Raw genomic sequence first — 21,725 nt, forward strand, 5'->3', positions numbered from 1 at the left:
AACCATGAGCTATGTCGCACCCACAAGGATGGCTGTATTTAGGAGTACCAAGTCTTGAAGATGGGGGAAAGAACTGGAATCCTTGCACCCCGTCAGGGGAAATGGAAAAAACAAAACAAAAATATGGTGCAGCTGCTTTGGGAAAGTCTTGCAAGCTACACCCCCAAAAGTCACACCTCAAGTTGACCCTGTTATTCTGCTGTGTGCCCAAGAAAACAGAAAACACGTCCACACACAAACACAGATCTTCACTGCTGTGTTATTATTAATAGCTTGAAAATTGACACAATCCAATGGTTCACCAGCTGGTAAATGGATAAGAAAAAATGTGTATACCCCATACAATCGAATACTATTTGGCCATAAAAAGGGAATACTGACAGATACATCATGGAGGAACGCTATAAAAATGTTATGAAACCGGATACAAAAGGCCCCATATTGTGTGATTCTACTGAGAAATGTTCAGAATAGCTGTAGAATAGATTCATAGTTGCCTGAGGCTGAGAGGAGTGGGGGACTGCTGGTAGTTGTTAATGGGTGTGGGGTTTTTATTCTGGGGGTGGTGGAAATGTCCAGGAATTAAACATGGCGATGAACACAGAGCACTGAATAGACTGAGGACCACCGATTAGCACACTATAAAAAGGGCAAACATTATAGGATGGGAGTTACAGCCCAATAAAGCTAACTGGCTTTTTTGGTGGTGGTTCTTAGAGAGGAATAGTTTATTACTGTTGATATTTATTGCTGAAGGCTACAACTTTTTGAGTTCCAGACAACATAGACCTGAACCATTCCCCCTGGCTGCATCCTGAAGGAGGGAAGTGAGCTGTTTACAGGTCCCTTTCCCTCCCCTCGTGCTGCCACAGGAAAACGATCAGGTTCCTCAGTGTCCTTGATGCAAGGAGGCTCACGCAGAAAAAAAAAAAAGGCTGATTCTGCAAATGAATCACTAGTTTCTGCTTTTGGGGAGCAGAAACACGTAGGACTAATCTGTACAGCTTTGGCAACAACACGATGCAAGGGGTAGAATGTATGGTGTCAATCTTGGGCTTTTCCTTGAATTGGGGTTCCAAAAGTTATTTCCCTTCCCTGTTTATTGGCTGGTCCCTGGCCTGATGTTCCTTTAAATGCTCCCTTTTAAAATAAAGGATGTTTTCATGAACAAACTGTCCTAAGTTCTTTAAGCAGCATGACCCAGTTTCCAAACAGAAACATCCCACTCACTGCTGGCCTTTGAGGTCTGCAGACTCTGGTGGTCACACTGCCTCCTCTGGGGGTCCTTCTCCAGAGCAGAGAAGTCAGGGGCTGGGGGCGGTCTGAGCAGTGCCAGGGCCCACCTGCGGCGGGAATGTTAGTTATGGCGTGGCGGTGACTACTGCCTCGATGGCTCTGTGCTCTTTCCAGCCCAGGCCGGCCTCTGTCTGCAAGGGCTGCTGGAGAAGGCTGAAGGTCCGAGGGCCCTGACAGAGAGAGGCCCAGGCTGCTGGGGCCGGGGCTCGCTGGGCTGAAACGCCTTCCTGCAGGCTGGCCCCCTGCTCCTCCCCAAGTGCCCCAACACGCTCGATGGAGATGGGGCCCCGGTGTGGACCCCAGGGAGTAATAAGTACTCTGGACCCACGGAGTAATAAACTCACAGGTAAGTCTGGCGCCACGCCTTGAGCCTTCACTTTCCCTCTGGCCCAGGTCTCAGGCACTGTCACAGACAGAAGAGGACCAATGTTTTATGCAGGATTTTATATGCTGGCAAAAAAGGCCCTGGGAAGGAAAGGGGCTTCCTTAAGTTCACGCAGTGGCAAACAGCAGGAATGAGACTGGCCTTCGTGTCTGCTACTTAATCCTTGTTACTGACCGCCGAGGCCCAGGATGGACAGAGACGCCCGGCTGGGGGCCGAAGTGGAGGCTTTTGCCCATCAGCACAACGTGGTCTTCCGCACGGCCAGTGCCTGGCTCCTGGCTCTGGGAAAGTTACTGTATTGGCCTCTGGGGTTTCCAGGCACTCGTGTCTATCCGTGCAGCCACACTGGGGCCCACCTCAGTGAGAAAGAGTTACTTATGCTGGGGAGGGGCCTGAAAAGAAATGGGCCCTGGGTGGGAGAAGTCATGTGGATGCCTAAGATTCTAAAATCTCACAACTGGGAGGAGCTGAGCAAGAAAGGAGAGTGGGAGACCGGCAACACGATTTCTGTATTGACATTTGGTTCTTAATAATAGCATCCAAAATGCGTTCCGTTCTTACAGCACTGCAACCAGGATCGCTTCGGGTGGAGGGCATACTGCTGTCGGAGTTCTCTTGTGGGGAGTGGGAGGAGCTGGCGCCCAGCGAGATGCAGGATCTCTCTGGCACCTAGGTGCAACCAGGTGGCACGTGGCAGGGAGGTATCTTGGCTCTGACCGGGGGCGGGGAGGCAACCCCAGCCCACCAGCACACAGGTGCCGACCCGTGGCGGCGGCTCCAGGAGAGTGGAAGGAATGCTGAGTTGTTACATTCTTGAGGCCTTCACAGGAACATGTCGTCGTAGCCCGGTGGGGGCAGGTGATCTGGGTTGGGTCTGGAAGGGAAAGAGGGGCTGGTGAGGAGGGGGGATGCAGGGCCCCGGCAGACAGGCAGGCAGGGCTCTGAGCCGAGGGGGCCTGCCTCCGGTATGACGTGCTGGGTCATTTTTTGGGGTGGGAGTGGGGGTGAAGATAACGCCCGGCTTGCTCAGGGCTTACTCCTGGCTCTGTGCTCAGGGATCATTCCTGGCTGTGCTCAGGGGACCACATACGTGGTGCTGGGGACTCGAACCTGGGTCAGCTGTGTGCAAGTGCCTGAGCTGCTCTACGGTCTCCCTGGCTCCAATTCATGGCATTATACAGCACACAACCCTAAGCCAGACGGCCTGGGTTCTGGGTTTGAATCTGGATCCTTGCATACTGGAGAAACTCAGGCCCTGACGCTGGCCTCTTTGAAACATGGACAGTGCTGTTTCCTCAGGGCATGGACAAAGGAGTTCTGCCTCCTTGTTGGGCGGAGCCAGGGGGAGGTGGCAGTTAGGGATGAAGCGCCCTTAAGAGGTCCCTGGGAGACGCCGCAGCAGGGCCAGGAGCAGGGGACAGTGGTGCCCATGGTCAGGTGCTGTGTCACTGACATCAGGCCCGAATGATACCTACCCGGATGGGCTAGTGCCAGTGGGCCCAAAGGGGTCAAAGCGGGCTCCGGGTGGCACCGCGCCTGGAGGAAGCCGGTTGGGGAGACCAGAGGATGGGTCGATAATTGCTCTTGGGAAGCCAGATCGCAGGGGGTCCACTATCATGCCGCCTCTCCGGCACCTGAGAGGGGAAGAATGAGAGTGTGAGCAGGGCAGGGAGCCGGGCGGGGGTAGGGGGGAGCAGCTGGCGACTGGGCTGGCCTTCCCGATGCTGCCTGGGGCCAGCAGGAGGACACGAGCGCACCTGAGGGCACGTGTGAGTGGCACTTTCAGCTTTGTGAGCTCTGAGCCCGGGAACTGTGAATCCTGACACATCCCACCATCAAAGGGGACACTCTGGTCAACAACGGGTGCCTCGAACTGCCAGGCGGGTACAAAACTACAATAAGGCTCTGAGGGCACAGCTTTGGGTGCAAGGATGACAACAGCTGAGACAATTCCCACCGTTCGCTGTGCTGCTTGCCTCAGAGTGCACAAGCAGCCCTGTGAGCACTGCTGCCCCAAGTCACACGAACGGGACTCCCAATTCAAGCCAGGATGAATGAGCTAAGCGACCCGGCCCCACGCTGAGGTCAATGTTCAGATGCCACTGAAGACTCAGGTGAGCAGAGGTTAGACTCTAGTCTGAGTCATTCCGAGAAGACTTCGAGTAGTCCAGACTGTAGTAACTGTCAGGAGCATGATGGAACTGCCGAGTTTAATGGGAACCAGAGACCTCTGAACAGCCTGGGCTGCCGGCCTGAGGGTCACCAGCACAGTGTGTGTGCTGTACTTGATTTGATTTTTATCCTCTGGCTTTGGAGCCATACCCGGTGGTGCTCAGGGCTTATTCCTGGCTCTGCTCTCAGGGATCTCTCCCGGGGCACTACACGGGGTGCCAGGGATCAAACATAAGTCAGCTGCATGCACGGTAAGCGCCTCACCCACTGTCCTATCTCTCTGGACCCGTGTCTCTGGTCTGCACCCGGCCAGCCCCGTGGTGTTTGTCGATCTCAGGGAGGGCTGCGGCTGTGCACCTGGGCAAGCGGGCCTCAGAGGAACAAAGCGGTGGCCATAATCGGGGTCTCCCCTGCTCTGCTCACGGCAATGGCGTCTCAGCTGCGCAGCAACACCCGCCTCCTCCCCAGTGCCCCCAGAAGACTGATGAAAAGCTCTAAAATTAGCAGATGTGCCGGGGCTGAGAAGCCTGCTCTGCTTCGCAGCAGGACTCACCCAAAGGGGTCTAGGTCTTCTCCCCCGACAGCAAACGGGCCCAGGGGATCACACCTGAAACAAACAAGGAACAATTAGTGCATATCCCACAGCAGCCAGGCGCCTGGGCTCCCAGAGGCCCCGAGCAGAGGCTGTGGGGTCACAAGTGCACCGTCAGTCAGTGGGGAAGAGGGGAAAACCCGAGGAAGAGTGGGGAGTGGCCCCTGGCACCGTGCCCCCAACAGTGTGATGGCAGTGCTAGGAAAAGCTGCTGGATGCCAACACGAGGACAGATATGAAGACAACAGTGTTGAATTTCTGATAAACGATTTTAACTGCACTTTTCTCAAGTTCCTAAACCAACCAAGAATTCTGAGATCAGAACAAGAATATATATATATATACACATATATATGTGTATATATATATTTACATTTATATTAAAAAATTTTACATTTTGTTTTAGGGCCACCCCAGTGATGCTCTGGGCTTATTCCTGCTCCTGGGGATAATTTCTGCTGGGGCTTAGGGGACCGTGTGAGGTGCTGGGGAGTCAAACTTAGGCTGACCACATGCAAGGCAAGGGCCCTCCCTATCTGCAAATCATTCTGGCCACAACATAATATTTGAAAACCAAAAACTAAACAGCTAGGATATGAATGACTCCAGGAGTGGAATGAAAAGGGAGCTCACAGCTGGGACAGGACCACACAAAGCTTTCCCACGGGTGCCTCCTAAGACCTGAATAGTGTAGTGACCATAAACTTGTCTGATACTTTAGACGCCTAGATGGCCAACATCATTCAATCTCCATGAGTTTTTCTTAATTTAACCATTGCTTTTCCTCCAGGAACCAATTTTTGACCTAAGCACGCTATTCTATAACATATGTACATACACAACTATACTTAGCTTTCACAAGTTTGGAAAGCATCCTTACATTCTTGAGCCTATCATCTTAGCTCTAGGTGATCATCTTAACACCCAAACAAGCCCCAGACTGGACGGGGTGTAACACAGAAGGCAACCGATCCTGACTAACTAAACTAATACAGGAGGCTTAACCTCTAACATTTCAGTAATCCCTCGTGTGAGGGCTTAATGTCTCTGTGGTGAGATACAGCAATTTACATTAACTTTCTTCAAAGGAAATATATTTTTTGATCATTCAGTTAGCAATTTATTGAGAACAAGCAATATAAAGTAAATCACTGTGGGCCTGCTATAGGGGAAGTCTTAAGGAATGATTGGGAAAATGGGAAATACTGGTCGAGGGAAGGTGATAATGATAGTGGGTCTAGTGTTGGTTGGAATACTGAATACCTGGAACAAATCATCATAAAAAAAAAAGTGATGGGGTGAGACATGGTACTGGACAGAGGTGGGTTTGCTGACAGGTAAGGTAGCTGAGGTACTGACCCACCACCAACACCACTTCCTGAGAGCTTGATATGTGGCAGGGGCTGTGTGAAATGTAGTTTTAAATAAAAACAAACAAAAAGAGGGTAATGTTTTAAGTAGGTACTGCACATTCAGTAGTTTTAAGGTTCAAGAGAAAAAAGGAGGTACTGGTTTACAATCTTGTCTGATATCTAACCCGTATTTAGAATTCTGAACTTTTCGTAGCTAAGGTTCAATGAATATGACACTCTGTGTAACACTCGCAAGCTTGTGACACTCCAAGAACCCAGAAACCAATCCCCAAGTGTTCCTGCAGAATGAAGGACTGTTCACACCTCAGTGGAATCAATTAATAAACAACAGAGTTTTGTGCCATCTCAGGTCAGATTTTTCTACCAAACAAGGACAGGCCTCAATCTTTAAAACAGTAACAATAACACCAATAGAATGAACAAAATCTGTAACTTTGGTTACATGGCACTTTTGATTTCTCAACGTAGATGAGACATAGTTACCCACACAAGTTAAAAAAAAAAAAGACAAAAACAAAAAAACTCTCATCCCTGCCCCCTGGACTACCAGATCTTCCCACAGACAACTAGTCTCAGTTTTCTGTCTGTCCCGCCAGACACTCTACATAAAGAGCTAAGTAGCGCCCGTGCCCACCACTACTTTCTAAAATAGATGTGCTGAGTTTCTCACAAGCATGGTTTCCTTTCACTTGACCGCAGTCCTCCGAGCACAAAGAATTTCCCTTCATTTTACAGAGAAGGAAGCTGAAGCTAGAAGAGTTAGGGCTTCTTGCAAAGACCAGAGTATGTAATAATCACTGGCTGAGACAGGATCCAGGCTAGGGCTATTTAACTTCAAAACCCAGGGTCCTGTTATTATTATAACTCTACTCTTCCTCTTCCTACCTAAACCTATGTTCCATTTTCTCTTTTTGGCCGTCCTTGGTAGTACCCAGGGATCACTGCTGGCTGTGCTCAGGGATCACTCCTGGCACTGTGTGCTGTGCTGGGGAATGAAACCTATGTTGATTTCCCATGCGTGAAAGGCATGCTCCTTACTGCTGGACTCTTCCTCCAGCCCTTGCTAATTTTATTATTAATATTATTACTTGAGACTATGTTCTATTATTACGTAAACACATGTTCTTTTATTATTGTCTAAACATTGCAATTGTTATTCTTTAAACTCATGGTCTTTTAATTGGAGTGCTGAGATCTCATTTAATGTGACTTGTACATTGATTTTTTAAAAAATATCTTTTTTTTTGGTGGGGCGGGCTCACACCTGGTGATGCTCCAGGGTTATTCCTGACTTTTCACTCAGTAATCACTCCTGCTGGTGCTAGGGGACCATAAGGGATGCCAGGGATTGAACCTGGGCCAGCCACCTGCAAGGCACACAGACTACCCATTGTACTATCACTCTGGCCCTGACTTGTACATTTAAAACAATTTAATACCATATATACAGACTCAGATCTACTCTATTCTAAAAATTGTTTTTCTAATTGTTTCTGCTCCTTTTTTCATTTCTCACTCCTCAATCCTTTTTTTTCTATTCAGCGCTAATTCGTGACTTTTGTTTGTTTCATTTTGCTGTTTTGGGGCCACACTACTAATTCAAGGGCTACACCTGGCTCTGAGCTCCAGGATCAACAGTGTAACGGCTCAGGTATCAGACCAGGGCCTCCCAAAGGCAAAGGTGCACTCAGATGTTGATCTTGCTCTCTGCCCCCACCAACTGACAATCTCATCTGATCAATCTCATCCTATATATAGATTTTTTTAGTGGCTGCTTGAGACATTACAATATAAATACTAAACTTTTCATCTTAGAAATTATTCAATTTTTCAGATACAGGTTGGGTACAGCACTTCCCTTACATGTGGGAGGCCCCGAATTTTCTCCTCAGCATCCCTATATACATGTTGTTTTTCTTTTTTTTCTTTTTGGGTGACATCTGGCGGTGCTCAGGAATTATTCCCCCAACAACTTCTCTGTTAGGCCTTAAACTAAATGCAGAAGCAGATCTGAGAATCTGTCTTCTATGCCAGGTACTAAAGAGATTTGTAACAATGTGAAAGAAGTCACTAAATGCTTTTCCTGGTGAGATGATTATTTTTATAATTATCGTATCACAGGTTTGTTATTAAATGAAGGAGCACACATGCATTTAAGAAATCGTAACTACAATTTCTAATGTAGCAAACTGACAGAAACAAACAAATTAGTCCTCCGGAGTTCTTAATAATTCAGAGTGCAAGAGAATTCCTAAAACCAACTATCCTGATAAAATAACTCAAAGAAATGTTTATATAGAGATGTTCACTGTAGCATTGTCATCCCATTGTTCATCAATTTGCCCGAGTGGGCACCAGTAATGTCTCCATTTTGAGACTTATTGCTACTGTTTTTGGCATCTCGAATATGCCATGGGTAGCTTGTGAGGCTCTGCCGTGCGGGCAGGATACTCTCGGTAGCTTGCCGGGCTCTCCAAGAGGGACGGAGGAATCGAACCTGGGTCGGCCGTGTGCAAGGCAGAGATGTTTGAAGGTATATTATTTAAAACAAGAAGTTGGAGGCTTAAAAGACCCCAAGGATTTCAAGACAAACTACACAGCAAATCAGTAAAATAAAACAACAAAGTTATGCTCAGCACTTCAGTAAAAGGATTATGATAGTTTTTTGTTGTTGCTGTTTTTGAGCCACACGTGGTGGTACTCGGGGCGGGCTCTGGTGGTGTGGTGGTGGGAACAGAACCTGGGTCAGATGCTTGCAAGGCAAACACCTTAACTGCTGTACTATCCAGACCCTGATTATGAAATTTTAAAGAGGAAAATATGAATGCACAGTATTGGAAACAGTATGTGCAGATACAAACTGGGAATGAAAACAGATTTTGAAGAACACAGTGAAGGACCTAAACTTTAGGTGAAGCGAGAGGAACACAGCAAATATTGGTTTCTCTTTTGGTTTTTGAGCCACTCTTGGTGATGCGCAGGAATTATTCCTGGCGAGGCTCACGGGGTAGGGGGGGTGTGTGTGGAGGGATGGTTGGGGGGCGGACCACAGGGGATGCAGGGACTGCTACACCCCCAAAACTGGGATTTCAAAAGGGAACAGGGCTTTGGGATACACAGCCTGAGGACTGATGTGGCAAAGGGAAATGGGTTAGAGTAGTAATGACAACAAAAAGTCAAAAAAGAATTCCCTTTCAAAGGAGTGGTTCGTCAGTAATTCCTGCACAGAAATCTGGGGGAGCACAGAAATCTGGGGGAGCACAGAAATCTGGGGGAGCACAGACTCCCCTCCCCATCACACCAGAACATCCACCCCCAGGCTCCAACATCAAACCAACAGACCCTAGAGCTGTGGACAAGTTCTGGCATCTGCTCTCCATACAGGGAAGACAGCCCCCTGCCCCCCAACCACAGGTTTTGAGGTGTGGGCCAGCCCCCCCGGGGGGTGAGGAAAGTGTGAGTGGGGTACTGTGTGGGAAGAGGCTGAGGCTGCTATTTCCTGCGTGGATCTCCAGCCAAGCTGCGCAGGGAAGGGGTAATTAATACCCGGAGGTGGAGCCGGCCCAGCTGCTAAGTGGCTCCTTCCCTTCTGCAGCCCTGAGGTCCCACCCCCCAGATGAGGCATTTCAGAGAAAAACAAGAAGGTGAAAGTCAGTGCCTGGTTGCCCAGCAACCCAGTGGGGGTGGCCCTGGGATTCTTAACAAAGGAATTGGTGTTATTAGAGAGGTCCATGCTGAGGAGAAAGGCGGTTGGTTGGCAAGGAGGAACAGGGAAGGTGGAAGGAAGCAGAGGGAGACCCAGAAAGTCTCTTGATCATCGTGTCAGGTTCCAGGCTCTGTTTGAGAAAAATCTCATTGGCCGCTTGGCTGGGGGGGGGGGTGAAGAGGGTGGGCTGATTCTTCTCCATGATCAGTGTGCTTCCGCTACACGGACCCGGCATACAAACTGACCGCCACATGAGCTCCAACGGAAGGGTGCCACGGGGCAAGCAAGCTGGGTCAGACACACACAGGGGCACACCCCATCCTCACCACCACACTGAAGAAAACTCATCCATTTTCCACCTCCCCACCCTGCCTTCTTGTGAGGTGGGGGTGCCACAGATCTCATAGGGGTGTCTGGGAAGTTGAGCGACCACAAATGAGAGCCCCAGCTCGGTGGTCAAGACGTGGCGGAGAGGGAAGGGAATGGCAGTTACCCTTCCCTCCAGAGAAGGGGGCTGGTGCTGAGGCTAAAATGCTGCCGGGAGAGGGCCGCGCAGCCTGGCTCACCAACACACCCGCCCTTGGCTCCAACACCAGAGAGGCTGCACTGCATCCAAGTCTCAGGGGAGGGGGAGGAGGAGACGCACTAAAACAAGACTCTCCCCCTGTGGAAGACTCTCTACATCCATCATCCATCACACCTTTGGTCCTATCTTCATCTGTTCCTTGCTGAGCTCTAGTGAACAGTTACTAGACGCCAAGCAAGGAGTTCAACCTGGAACTTCAACTTCAACCTGTGATAAGGAGTTCAACCCTTATCACAGCCAATCCTGAGAAGCTTTATGAACAGGCACAGTAATAACCGTCAGGCAGCAGATGAGGCTAAATCTCCCACAGAGAGTTTACTGAAGCCGTAAGACCAGGACCTGAGCTCCAAAGCCTGTGCTCCTAACTGCTACCTTGTACTTCTTGACATAGGGGCACTGCTGGCTGCGGCCCCTAGACAAATGAGTGTAAAAAAAAACAGACAACAGGTGGTAGCTTCTCTCATTTTGAATCAAGTATTTCACGGCTCATATGTTTTAGAACATGTAGCAGTACACTTGATTTTTTTTGTTGTTGAAAAATGCGTGGCCAAGGGGGCTGGAGTGATAGCACAGCAGGTAGGGCATTTGCCTTGCACGCGGCCGACCTGGGTTTGATTCCCAGCATCCCATATGGTCCCCTGAGCACCGCCAGGAGTAATTCCTGAGTGCAGAGCCAGGAGTAACCCCTGTGCATCGCCAGGTGTGACCCAAAAAAGGAAAAAAAAAAAAAAAAAAAAAGCGTGGCCATTTTTCAATACGGACATTTAGGTTATTCCCACATTTGGCCTACTATGAATTCTCACTTTTTGCCTGCTAGGAACATTCAAGTGCAAAACTGTTAGAAGGAAAATGTGCACAAACACTGTCGAGTTACATCACTGCAGTCTGGATTTCTATTTCCCAAGTGACAAAATGATGTGAAGCATGTTTTCATCTTCCCTGGAGAAATGTCTACTCACATCCTTTAACCATTTTTTCAGTTGAACTTTTTTTCTACTGTCGAGCTGTAAGAATTCCTGGTATATTCTAGATACCTGTGTCTGGCCGGGTCATTTGTCAACACCGCCCACTTAGTGGATTGTCTTTTTACTTTGTGGGTTTTGCTGTTGTTGCTGTTTTTGGCTCCGCGCCATGCCCAGCAGTGGAGGAGGCTATTCCTAGTACACTACTCAGGGGCTGCTGCAAGAAGTGCTCAGGGGACCACATGATGCTGGGGACCAATCAATCTTCCACACATGGAGCATGGTGCACTCCAGCCCCTTCAGCTATCTTTTTTTTTTTTTGCTTTTTTTTTGGGGGGTCACACCAGCGATGCTCAGGGGTTACTCCTAGCTTTGCACTCAGGAATTGCTCCTGGCAATGCTTGGGAGACCATATAAAATGCCGGGGATCGAACCCGGGTCGCCGCGTGCAAGGCAAACGCCCTACCTGCTGTGCTATCGGTCCGGCCCCCCCTTCAGCTATCTTTCTGGGCCCTCCTCTTGCTTTTCTGGTATAATTCTTTGATGCACAAAGGTTCTGATTTTGAAGAAGTCCAATTATTTATTCTTTTGTTTTATTGCTTATGTTTTTGGTATCTAAGAACCCACAAACACCAAGTCATATATATTCATTCCTCAGTTTTGTTCCCAAGCATTTTAAGGTTCTAGTTTTCATACTCAGGATCTGTGATTCTTTCTGTTCGTTTTGGCTGAGGAAGGGGTCCAACATCCCTCATCTACATGTGGGTGTCCACTGTCTGAAACCCCATTTGGAAAGAACTACAGGGATCGTCCCAGCTTTTCAAAACCTGCTTCATGTCATTTCACTTTTATGTTTTGTTTTGTGTATTCGGGGGACGGGGGTACCTCCCAAGCCATGCTCAGGGGACGGCTCCTGGCACTATTTGTCCAACCAGGCTGGGTGGATCAGTGTTTAGACCCAGCTGTGGTCTGCTGGAGCTGGACCCAAGTCCCGCATATGCAAGGCACATGCCCCGGGCCATCTCCAGGCCCTCTCCTGCTCTTCTAAGTGGAGCACCTGCTTTTGCTAACCTCAAGAAACCCCAAAGGATGTTCACTTTTCCAACAAAGCAAACAATGAAAACAACTTCAGCATCTGCTATGCAGTGAGCTGTTTACAGAGACTGTAGCACCGGAGGACCACCGGCAGTCCCCTCTATAGGGGCCATATAGTGAGCGTATCATTCCTGCTTTAATGTCTTCTTTTTTAAAAAACAAAAGTTATGTGTTATTTTGGTATGAGCTGGTAGATAGCTTTTTGTGTCTGGGAACCCAAAACTCCATGTACATCAGTGGCAATCTTAAATTGCTTTACCTCATTTTGGCTTCTGAAAGGCTTCATAGGAATGCTTTACTTTGGTGTGGGAAACCTCCGTTTAGAGTTTCCCCACTGAACTGGAACCTATACTGAAGTCAACGGCTTCTGAAAGTGAATGGGTTATCTGTGGACTCCTAATTCTAAACATCTTCAGATGTTTCTCCAGTGGATCGTTCCCACCTTATCTTGATTACTGCAGCTTTCTAGAAGCTATGAAACTGGGAAGCAAGTTCTCCAATTATTTTATTCTTTATGACTGTTAACTACTTTGGTTCCCTTGCATTTTCTTATGACTTTTAGTATTAGTTTTTCTATTTCTGCAAACAAACCCAAAAACACAAACCCCAAACCTAACTCCTCTCCAAATAAACTCTGGAAATTTGACTGTAATCACAATGGAATGATACAGGCCAGTCTGGGGAGTGTAGCCAATATCAACTCTACCTTTCTATGAACACATAACGTGTATTTTCCATTACACACATCTTCCTCAGTTTCTTTCTATAATGTTTCAGTTTCTTATACTTTTGTTAAATTTATGCTCAGTAATCTAATTATTTTCGGAGTTATAAATTTCCCTAACTTTATTTCTGACTGTTCACTGCCACTGTACAGATATACAATGATTTCTGTTTACTGATCTTCCATTCTGTCACATCGCTGAACTTTTTTTAACTGGCTCTAAATTCTCCTAAAGGGAATTTCTTGAGATTTTTTTTTCCACATGCAAAATCTTGATCACTGGCAACAGAGATTGTTTTACTTACTTCTTACTTTTTAATCTGGATACTGTTTTCTTCTCCACCTACCTAGCAACTGCCCTAGTTAGAATCTCAAATTGTGCTGTATGGAAGTACAAAAGTAGACATCCCTGTCTTGTTCTTGATCTTTGGGGGAATACATGTAATTTTTCTTCATTAAGTCAGATTTGGTTATGGGCTTTTTGAAATGATCTTTATTGGGTTGAGAAACTTTCCTTCTATTGTTAAACACTTTTATCATGAAAGGCTACTGGAGTTTGTCAAATGCCTTTGCTCTGTCTATTGAGATGAATGTGTGGTTTTGGTCTTTTGTTCTATTAACAAGGTATAAACACTGATTTATTTTCAGATATTAAATTAATCATTCCTGGGATAAATTTCATTTGGTTGTGGTGTATGAAAATTCTTTTTATATGTTGCTGGAATTGTTTTGCTAGTACTCTGTCGATAATTTACATCTGTATTCATAAGGGATACTGGTTTGTAGTTTCCTTATGATGTGTTTGGTTATGGAATCAGGGTAATGATGCTCTCACAAAGGAGTTGGGAGATATAATTTTTCTTCTACTTAACAAACCAGTCTGTGAAGGGTTATTAATGAATTTATTAAATTATAAAATGACTGAAGATAAAGCAGAAATACTTTAATTTTTGAGTCCTCCACATATCCTTCTTCTCAGTTCCATTAATTATCAGTATTACACCATTCTTATTTCACTTATGCTCTTTTTAAAATGTCCCTTACCCTTTCGGGGACTGAAATTATTTTAAATCAAATCCCAGGTGTGTCACTTCACTCTAAAAGATGTTATCATATATGCACATACATATATGCATATGTATTTCTAACAAAATATTAACCAACCAGGCATTTTATTAACAAACCAGGAATTATTTCACTTAACAAAACTGGCCAGGGTTCTGATTTCCCCAAATGCCTTGATTTTTAAAATTTGTCTGATTCAAGATCCAAAGCAGACTGAACATGGAGTTAGTTTGATCTGACTCACAATTTCAGTAATAGCACTCACTCTCCATGCCACTGAATTTATTGGTGGAAGAAAAAAAAAAACAGCCTAGGTCAATCTACCCTGCAAAATTGTTCATTTCCTTGCTTCGACTGAACAGATGCATCCTCAAGGATGTCTAACCTGTTTGATCCCTCCTGCTTCTTTTAAAACCAGTAGGAGTCTGTTTCTATCCGTTTCCTGTGTACTTACTATTGCGTACTCGAGACAGTGTCTGGCTGTCCCACTTGTGTTAAGCTGACCTATGGGTTTAGGTGATGTCAGCCGGATGGGTTCATTACAGAGTAAGTTTCCCATCAATCTCCCGCCTAATATAATTGCTAATATAATTATAATAAAAATATAATTAGCAACTAGCGACAATCTGTACCTAAGTACACTGTTTAGCAAAAGTCTCAATATGGTTATTTCTAATTTTTTCTACTTATTCCCAACATTTATTTTTTTAATCCTTTAGACTCTAGACCTGTGATTCCCAGGTGAGGGAGGCCCAGGGCCCTGGTTCCACTGCGGAAGCCCAGGGACCCACTCCTGATGAGGCCAGCCCTAGCGGCATGGATCTGACGTTTGGTCTGTTGCTTGGCTGGCCACGTAGTGCCATGGACCGGACTGAGAGTCTCGCACATGAGCTATCTCCCCAGCCCTGGAGCTGACATTTGTCATGGTGGCTGGAAAGCAGCTACAGAAGAGGTCAGGGGTTGAGTATGCTCTTAAAATTCACAGTAATGACCTATATCTCATACAACTTTGTGAAGTCTTATTAGACATTCCTGATGATGTAAAGCCTACATAAACCGAGTCTGAGACTTTTTTCTAAATGCACAAAGTATTTTAGAATCTGTTTAATATAAGTTTTGTTTCCAGGAATGCAATTATGCTATGATTAGAGGAACAGTCTAGGGGGCCAGACTGATAGTACAGCAGGAATGGCACTTGCTTTGCATGTGGCCAACCTGGATTTGATTCTCGACACCCCATTTGGTCCCCTGGGCACTGCTAGGAGTCATTCCTGATTAGCCAGGAATAACCTTTGAGTGTGGCCCTGAAACAAAACACAAAAAAGGGGAACAGCATCTATTATTGTTTTTTCCTTTGCTCTTGAGAACTGCTCCCCAGTTCAGAAAAGTCAGGTTGGTGACAGCAGCCCTGCTGGTGCCGTGTGCACTGTGGCACAGCCTTCTCAGGGGACAGCCCTGCAGGGGCCGTGTGCAGTGTGGACACCTTCTCAGGCGACAGCAGCACTGCTGGTACCATGGGCACTGCTGACACACCACTTCTCCAAACGCCAGCTTGTCACTTGTGCTCAGAAGCGTAGATGTCTGACAATGTTTCCGGTGCAATCTTCTAGGAAACTGCACAATGAGATAAGCATTCGTTTCCCGTTTATACTAGTTGGGACTTTAAATCGATCCCTCATAGCCATGCTGGGTGAGTGAGACATGGATGGCATTTCAAGAGAGGAAAGGAGACTTCACACAGTAGCTCTGAAAAGAGCCGAGAGGCTAATCAGCTGAGGGGAGGTCGGTCTAAAAGCTTTCACAAGAGCCCAGCCTTAAATCTCGCCACCACATTCTGCTTACATGACAGTCATGGGCTGTGCCGGGAGCGAGGACCCCTGGAGCCCCGGCTTGCACCGAGTTATTAGTCTCGGGTGACCTGGGCAACCATTTTATATCTGGTTCCCATCAGATGAAAAAAAATGCTCTTAGTCTTTCAACCCTCCACTTTCCCCACAGGACCCAGTATTTTCGAAGACTGCCAGACTCACCAATTATTACTTGGCAATAATTAAATTTCCCTCTCTTTCTTTCTCTCTCTCTCTCTTTTTTTGCTAACCAAAGTCACCTAATTGCAAAACAATGAACCAACAATGGCAGCTAACACTTGAGCCTGGTTTATTCTGGCCCCAGAGAGCCGCCCACCCTCCCTGCCCCAGCCCTGCCATGACCATCACACTGTGGACCCCCAATTGGGAAATGCCTTTTCGGCTACAGACTAAAGTCTCCCTAGTCCTTGTTCCTGCCTCAGAGCAGAATTCTCCAGTTCTGCTGCTGCCGCCCTAATCTGCAAACAATGAAATAATGCAGACAGGACTTGCTCATATCCTGTGCTGTTTTGGAAAAGTTCTGAAATTGTCAAAGGGGGTCAATGAAATGAGCAAGACACGTGGACTGGGACCCCACCCCCTCTGGGAAATGACTTCTCCGCCCTCCAAAGCCTGGCTTAGGGCTTCTGTGCCCAGTGAGGCACCCTGGGACGAGTGACATGAAGACTTTGGCGGCAACCTCAGAATACCGCACACTGCCCAGAAGCACAGTGCTCTGCACAGATGTGGGGGCACCACAGGGCTCCTGGGAGGGTGGGCAGCCTTCAGGGGCTGGGCAGTGAAACGGCAGGACGCAGGAAAATAACTTGGTGCTCCACCAAGGTCTCCAAAGATCAAGACCCGGACATGCTGGGGACACACACGGCAGGGCCAGAGACGCGGGACAAGCGGCCGACCATCCACCCTGGACGGGCCTAGCTGGAACCCTGCTCACGGGGGCTCGGTACTCACCAGGGAGGCTGCCGGCCAGTGTGGGGGTGGTGCGGGTGAATCCGAAGTGGGTCCACCTCTCTGGCAGTGGCAGGGGGAAACTCCCGGGGGGGACTGTTCACGCTGGCCTTGTCCCAGGACTCATGGATAGGTGTGATGATTCCAGAGGTGATACGAGACCGAAGCTCCTCGCTGTTCTTGTAGGCCCTGTGGGAAGGAGATGCAGTGTCAGCTCCTGGCACCTTTCTGGCAGCCTTGCACGCATTACTTGGGTGGGGACGGCAGCGGCAGGGACAGCAGCACTGATGGCAGCAGCACTGATGGCGGCAGCACTGATGGCGGCGTTGGCACTGGGAGCGGCTAGTGCGGCGCGAGGACTGTTTGCAACGGTGGCAGCGGGCCGCCGGGCGGCCCCGGGTGGCACGGGCAACAGCACGGCGTCGTCTCCGAGGCTGGGGCCTGAGCTTCTTAGGCATCTGAGTCGCCCCTCCTCGTTTACCACCCCATTAGAGAGAGGTGGTGGTGTGGGGCACAGGACCTAGTGGCCTCTCCTCTGCCCCTGAGCCCATCCGCCTGCAGCCGCATTGTGTGTTCATCACCGTGTCACAGGGACAGCCTCGGAAGCTTCCCTGACCACGGAGGAGGAGGAGGAGGCGGGGGCAGGGCTAGGCAGCCGGCCTCCAGGGGGGCCACTATCGAGATTCTGTCCCCCACCCACGAGTCACTGGGCCGCTGGGCCTGTCTCTTCTCCGCCAGGGAGGGACAAGCAATGAACCTGAGTGTTGCAGCACCGGAGAGAAGGGAGGGGCAGGACCTGAGGGTTCCTGATAACCTGGATCTTAAAATGAGACATGTTCTGGGTCAAAAAAGGAAACCCCACAATGTATGAAACGGAAGTCATGAAAAGAATGTTCTCTGACCAGATCTATCAAAACAGAAAGAAAATTTCTACCTATGCAGAAGCAACAGAGTCCCAGATAATCTACAGGTCACAGATCATTGAATAAAAAAATTAATAGGTTGTGGGTACAGCTAAAGCAGTATCAAGAGGAAACTTCATAGCACTAAAGGCTTTTACTGGAAAAAGAACCCTGACCGTAAGAACAGAGAAAGAGCAAATTAAACCCAGAGCACAGACGTACAGGGACGGTGAGCAGCAGCAGTCAGAGCTGGTCCAGAGGCCGCGCAGAGGCGCCAGGGCCTGCCTGGCTGTGCACACTGTCCCCCGAGCCCCACCCGCCCTGCGCACACACCAGCCCAGCGGCTCCTCTGCTGGGGCCGGATGGTTCCGTGCTCCTCTGTGCCACAAGAGGCTTTCAAGTAAGCCACAGCTGGGCGCATGCAGGCACCCAGAAAGGCCTGTGACCCTGTGAGCACCAAGTGAGGCCAGCGAGCCTGACCCTGATCCAGGGGCCTCAACTGTAAGTGGGACCCGGGCAAATACACTATAAGCACCATGGCCAAGTGTGTGAGCACTGCAGCCAGAGTTGTGACCCTGGTGAGCACAATAGCACGGTGTGTTATCACACCACCAATGACCACCAAAAAATGGGCATGGGCAGGTGGGACCAGTTTTCGGGCTGAAACGGGGGCAACCCTGGAATGGGGCGGGCCGAGTTAACCCCACCGGGAAACCCAGGGGCCCACCAAGCTCGATGAGTTTAAACAGCAACAGAGGCTCAGCTAGCACCAGGCAGCACGGCAGACCCTCAGGCAGCAACACACCACTGTGAGACCTGACAATGAACTCAAATTCACTCTTTATTGATTTAAGGTTGGATAATTACATTTTTCTTTCTGTTGTAAAAAATGATATAAAATAAATTTGTGCCTGCAAAGGGGCAGGCAGGCTGGGGTGGTGGGTGGGAAACTGGGGACCCTGGTAGGGAGAGGGCATACTGGTGGCTGGACTGGTGCTGCAACATCGTGCCTGAACCAACTGTATTATCAACAACTTCGTAAATCACGGTTATAATTTAAAAAATTATTTTTAATGGAAAGGGAATTTTAAAAGTTAAAGAGAGGCAAATATTAGGGAACAAACAGAGTTGGTTCTTTCCAAAAATGAGCAACTTGAATAAGCTTCTGGAAAGATAGGTGAATAAAAAAGAGAAGTCGGGGCCAGAGAAACTTATAGAGGTTGAGGTCTAGCACATGGCTGCAGCTCTGACCCTGGTTCAAACCCTGGCACCCCCTAGGGCCCCCCAGAGCACTTCTGGGTGTGGGTCCTTGGGCAGAGAGCCAGATGTGGCCCTGAGCACTGACTGCCCCCTTACCCCAAAAGAGGGAAGACAGCAGATCTGTACTCAATGGATCTGTTATATTTTGTTAGTAGCCACTACAAGGATAATAGAATACAAAAAAAAAAAACAACTTAATTCAACAACTTAGAATTCTTAGACTAATTCTTCAAGATTTTTAAGACTTCAAGGCTCATAAACATTTCAACTAAAATAATCTCACAGTTCTACTAAATTAACTTTGGCACCCATAAAATAAATCACCCGTGTATGACCTTAGTGAAGAATTCCACCATGTATTTCAGGAAGAATTAACACCAATTTACAGTCACTGCCAGAAAAGAGGAAAAGGAAGAATTTCCCAAGTTGTTTTATGCGGTCAGTATTACCCTGATATTAAAACAGAATACAAAAAATATGAAAACTTGAGACTGGCATTTTCCATGAACTTGGATGCAAAAAAAAAATCCCCAATAAACTTCAATTTTTTTTTCAAGTTTTATAAGAAATGCATATTCTAGGAAGTGTTGTGGTAGACAAGCCTGACACAATATTCACAAAATGTAAACTGCAACCACACCGCTAAGAAAAAGCATGTGAAGATCTTATTAATTGGCTCTGGAAAACCATTTGACAAACTTCAAGATGATAAATTGATGCTAAAAGATTCAACAGAGCAAGTAGAGAAAGGTTTCTCAGGTTTCACAAACAGCCAACAGCTAACAACACAGTTAACAAAGACAGAACACTCTGCCTGTAAGCCTGGGGCCAGGAAAGGGGACCCTTCCCCAGCTTTCATAATGCTGGAATTAGCCACCAAAACAAGGTGAGAAAAACAACAAAATCCACCCATTCACCGAGATTAGGGCTCAACAATGTGACAGAACACAAGCTCAAAGCACACGAGTCCCATTTTCTACACACAAACATACATCCCCAAATCAAAACTGACAACAAGCTCAACTATTCTCACCTCCTCTTCCTGCCAAAAAACACTTTAAGAAGTTTAGGATCTCATGTGCTAAAAATTACCAAATGGTGATGAAATTAAACAAGACCTATATAAATTAAGAGATCCACCCCATTCATAATAAAAGTGTCAAGGTTCTACGTTACAGATTTAATGACCTATATAGGTTTATGAAATTTCTATTAAAATTTCAGTGAGGCATTCACAAAAATAGACAAACTTTAAATGAGAGAGTGCCAAGTTTAAACAGAAACACAGGGCCCCAAAATAGCTAAAACAATACTGCCAAAGAAGTCCTGAGTGGGAGAAAGCTTCCTACTCAGTATTAAGATCTACTATGCAGCGACAATAATTAAAACTGTGATTGCAGAGGGACAGGTACAACCATTACGGAAAAGGGGAATCCAGAAACAGACCTACACAAGCACAGAAGACCAATTTTAAACAGAGTTGCAAAAGCAATTTAATGAAAAAAAAAATGGCATTGAAGCAAATACACATCTATAGGCAAGAAAAACCTCATTCTATGTACAAAAATTAACTTAAAATAGATCACAGACTTGAATGTAAAGCATGAAATTATGAAATGCTCAGAAAGAGACAGATTTTTTGAAACGGGATAAACAGAGATCTTCCATTTAACAACAAAAACTTAATCCACAAAAGAAAAAAAATGGGTAAAATCCTTATCTCAAAATTAGAAACAATTTGCAAAAGACACTGTTGAAGAATGAGGAAAAAAACAAAAAACACCCAAAAACCCGTAAAAACCAAAAACCAGAAAAACAGGTACTGCAAGATAGTAGGCAGTCAGGAGTGGGAATAGGGTCCTGAGTTTGATTCCCAGGGCCACATGGTTTCCCTGAACACCACCAGGTACAGCCCCGGAGGCCTCGAGCACCGCCAGGTGTGGCCTGCGTATCCTTGGCACGTCAGGGTTTAAGCAGCACTGCACTGACACCAGTCTAGCCGACCAACACTCACTGGTGGGACCCCTGGGCCTTAGCAACTGCTCCACCCCACCCCACCCCTCCCCTGCCAAAAAAAAAAAAATAGCAACAAAGACTGAAAAACCAAACTACAGGAAGAAATAATAAACCAATACCTAATACAGGAACTGCTTCTGAAATATTTAAGAAGTCTTAAAACTACACCAGTAAAAAGGTCCCAAACAATTCCATTTTCTAGTGGGTAAAAGTTGTGAACATTTTGCCAAAGATGACACACATATGGCAAAAACACACATGAAGAAATTCTCAGCACCAGTAACCAAAATGAAATCATCAATCTTGATTCCGCCATTTGCTGGTGAGAGTCCATAGTAATTATATTACTTGTACATGGATCCCTCTTTCCTGCCTTCCTCCCTTCCACCTGGCGGTGCTCAGGGAGCACTCCCAGAGGAGCCCCTGGGGGACCCTGCGGTGCTGGGAACTGAGCCTGGTATTTTCTCTAATATAGAGGGAGTCCAGATGGTAGGAGAGAAAGTGAAACGGATGGAGTATCAGGGTCGCCATATCCTGCCCTCCCTTTCCTTTCCACTAGAGCAAATGTTAATGTTTTCGGTTTTTGGAGCCATACCTGGTGATGCTCAGAGATTACTCCTGGCACTCCTGGCAGTGCTCGGGGGACCATATAGGATGCTGGGGATCAAGCCCGGATCGGCTGTGTGATCGGCCTTACCCACTGTAGTATCTCTCCAGCCCCAGAGCAAATGCGTTTTAACACACCAATCCCCAAGAAGAGTTCCATGACAACACC

The 21,725-nt window shown here is 47.2% G+C and overlaps 1 protein-coding gene across 2 annotated transcripts in view; it reads right to left on the reverse strand.

Annotated features, from left to right (window-relative positions):
* Positions 1–243: 243 nt before the first annotated feature.
* PSMF1 (proteasome inhibitor subunit 1) overlaps positions 244–21,725 on the reverse strand; it is a 32,813-nt gene continuing 11,331 nt past the window's right edge. For both annotated transcript variants that reach the window (XM_004612603.2, XM_055137634.1), the window contains exons 4-7: positions 16,776–16,961; positions 4,407–4,460; positions 3,157–3,315; positions 244–2,555 (exon numbers count right to left, since the gene is read on the reverse strand). In XM_004612603.2, coding sequence (XP_004612660.1) covers positions 2,504–2,555; positions 3,157–3,315; positions 4,407–4,460; positions 16,776–16,961 — 451 coding nt within the window. In that variant the 3' untranslated portion in view covers positions 244–2,503. The remainder of the gene's footprint in view (positions 2,556–3,156; positions 3,316–4,406; positions 4,461–16,775; positions 16,962–21,725) is intronic.

This window comes from Sorex araneus, chromosome 5 (assembly GCF_027595985.1).
Source record: "Sorex araneus isolate mSorAra2 chromosome 5, mSorAra2.pri, whole genome shotgun sequence".
In the NCBI taxonomy this organism is placed as follows: domain Eukaryota; kingdom Metazoa; phylum Chordata; class Mammalia; order Eulipotyphla; family Soricidae; genus Sorex; species Sorex araneus.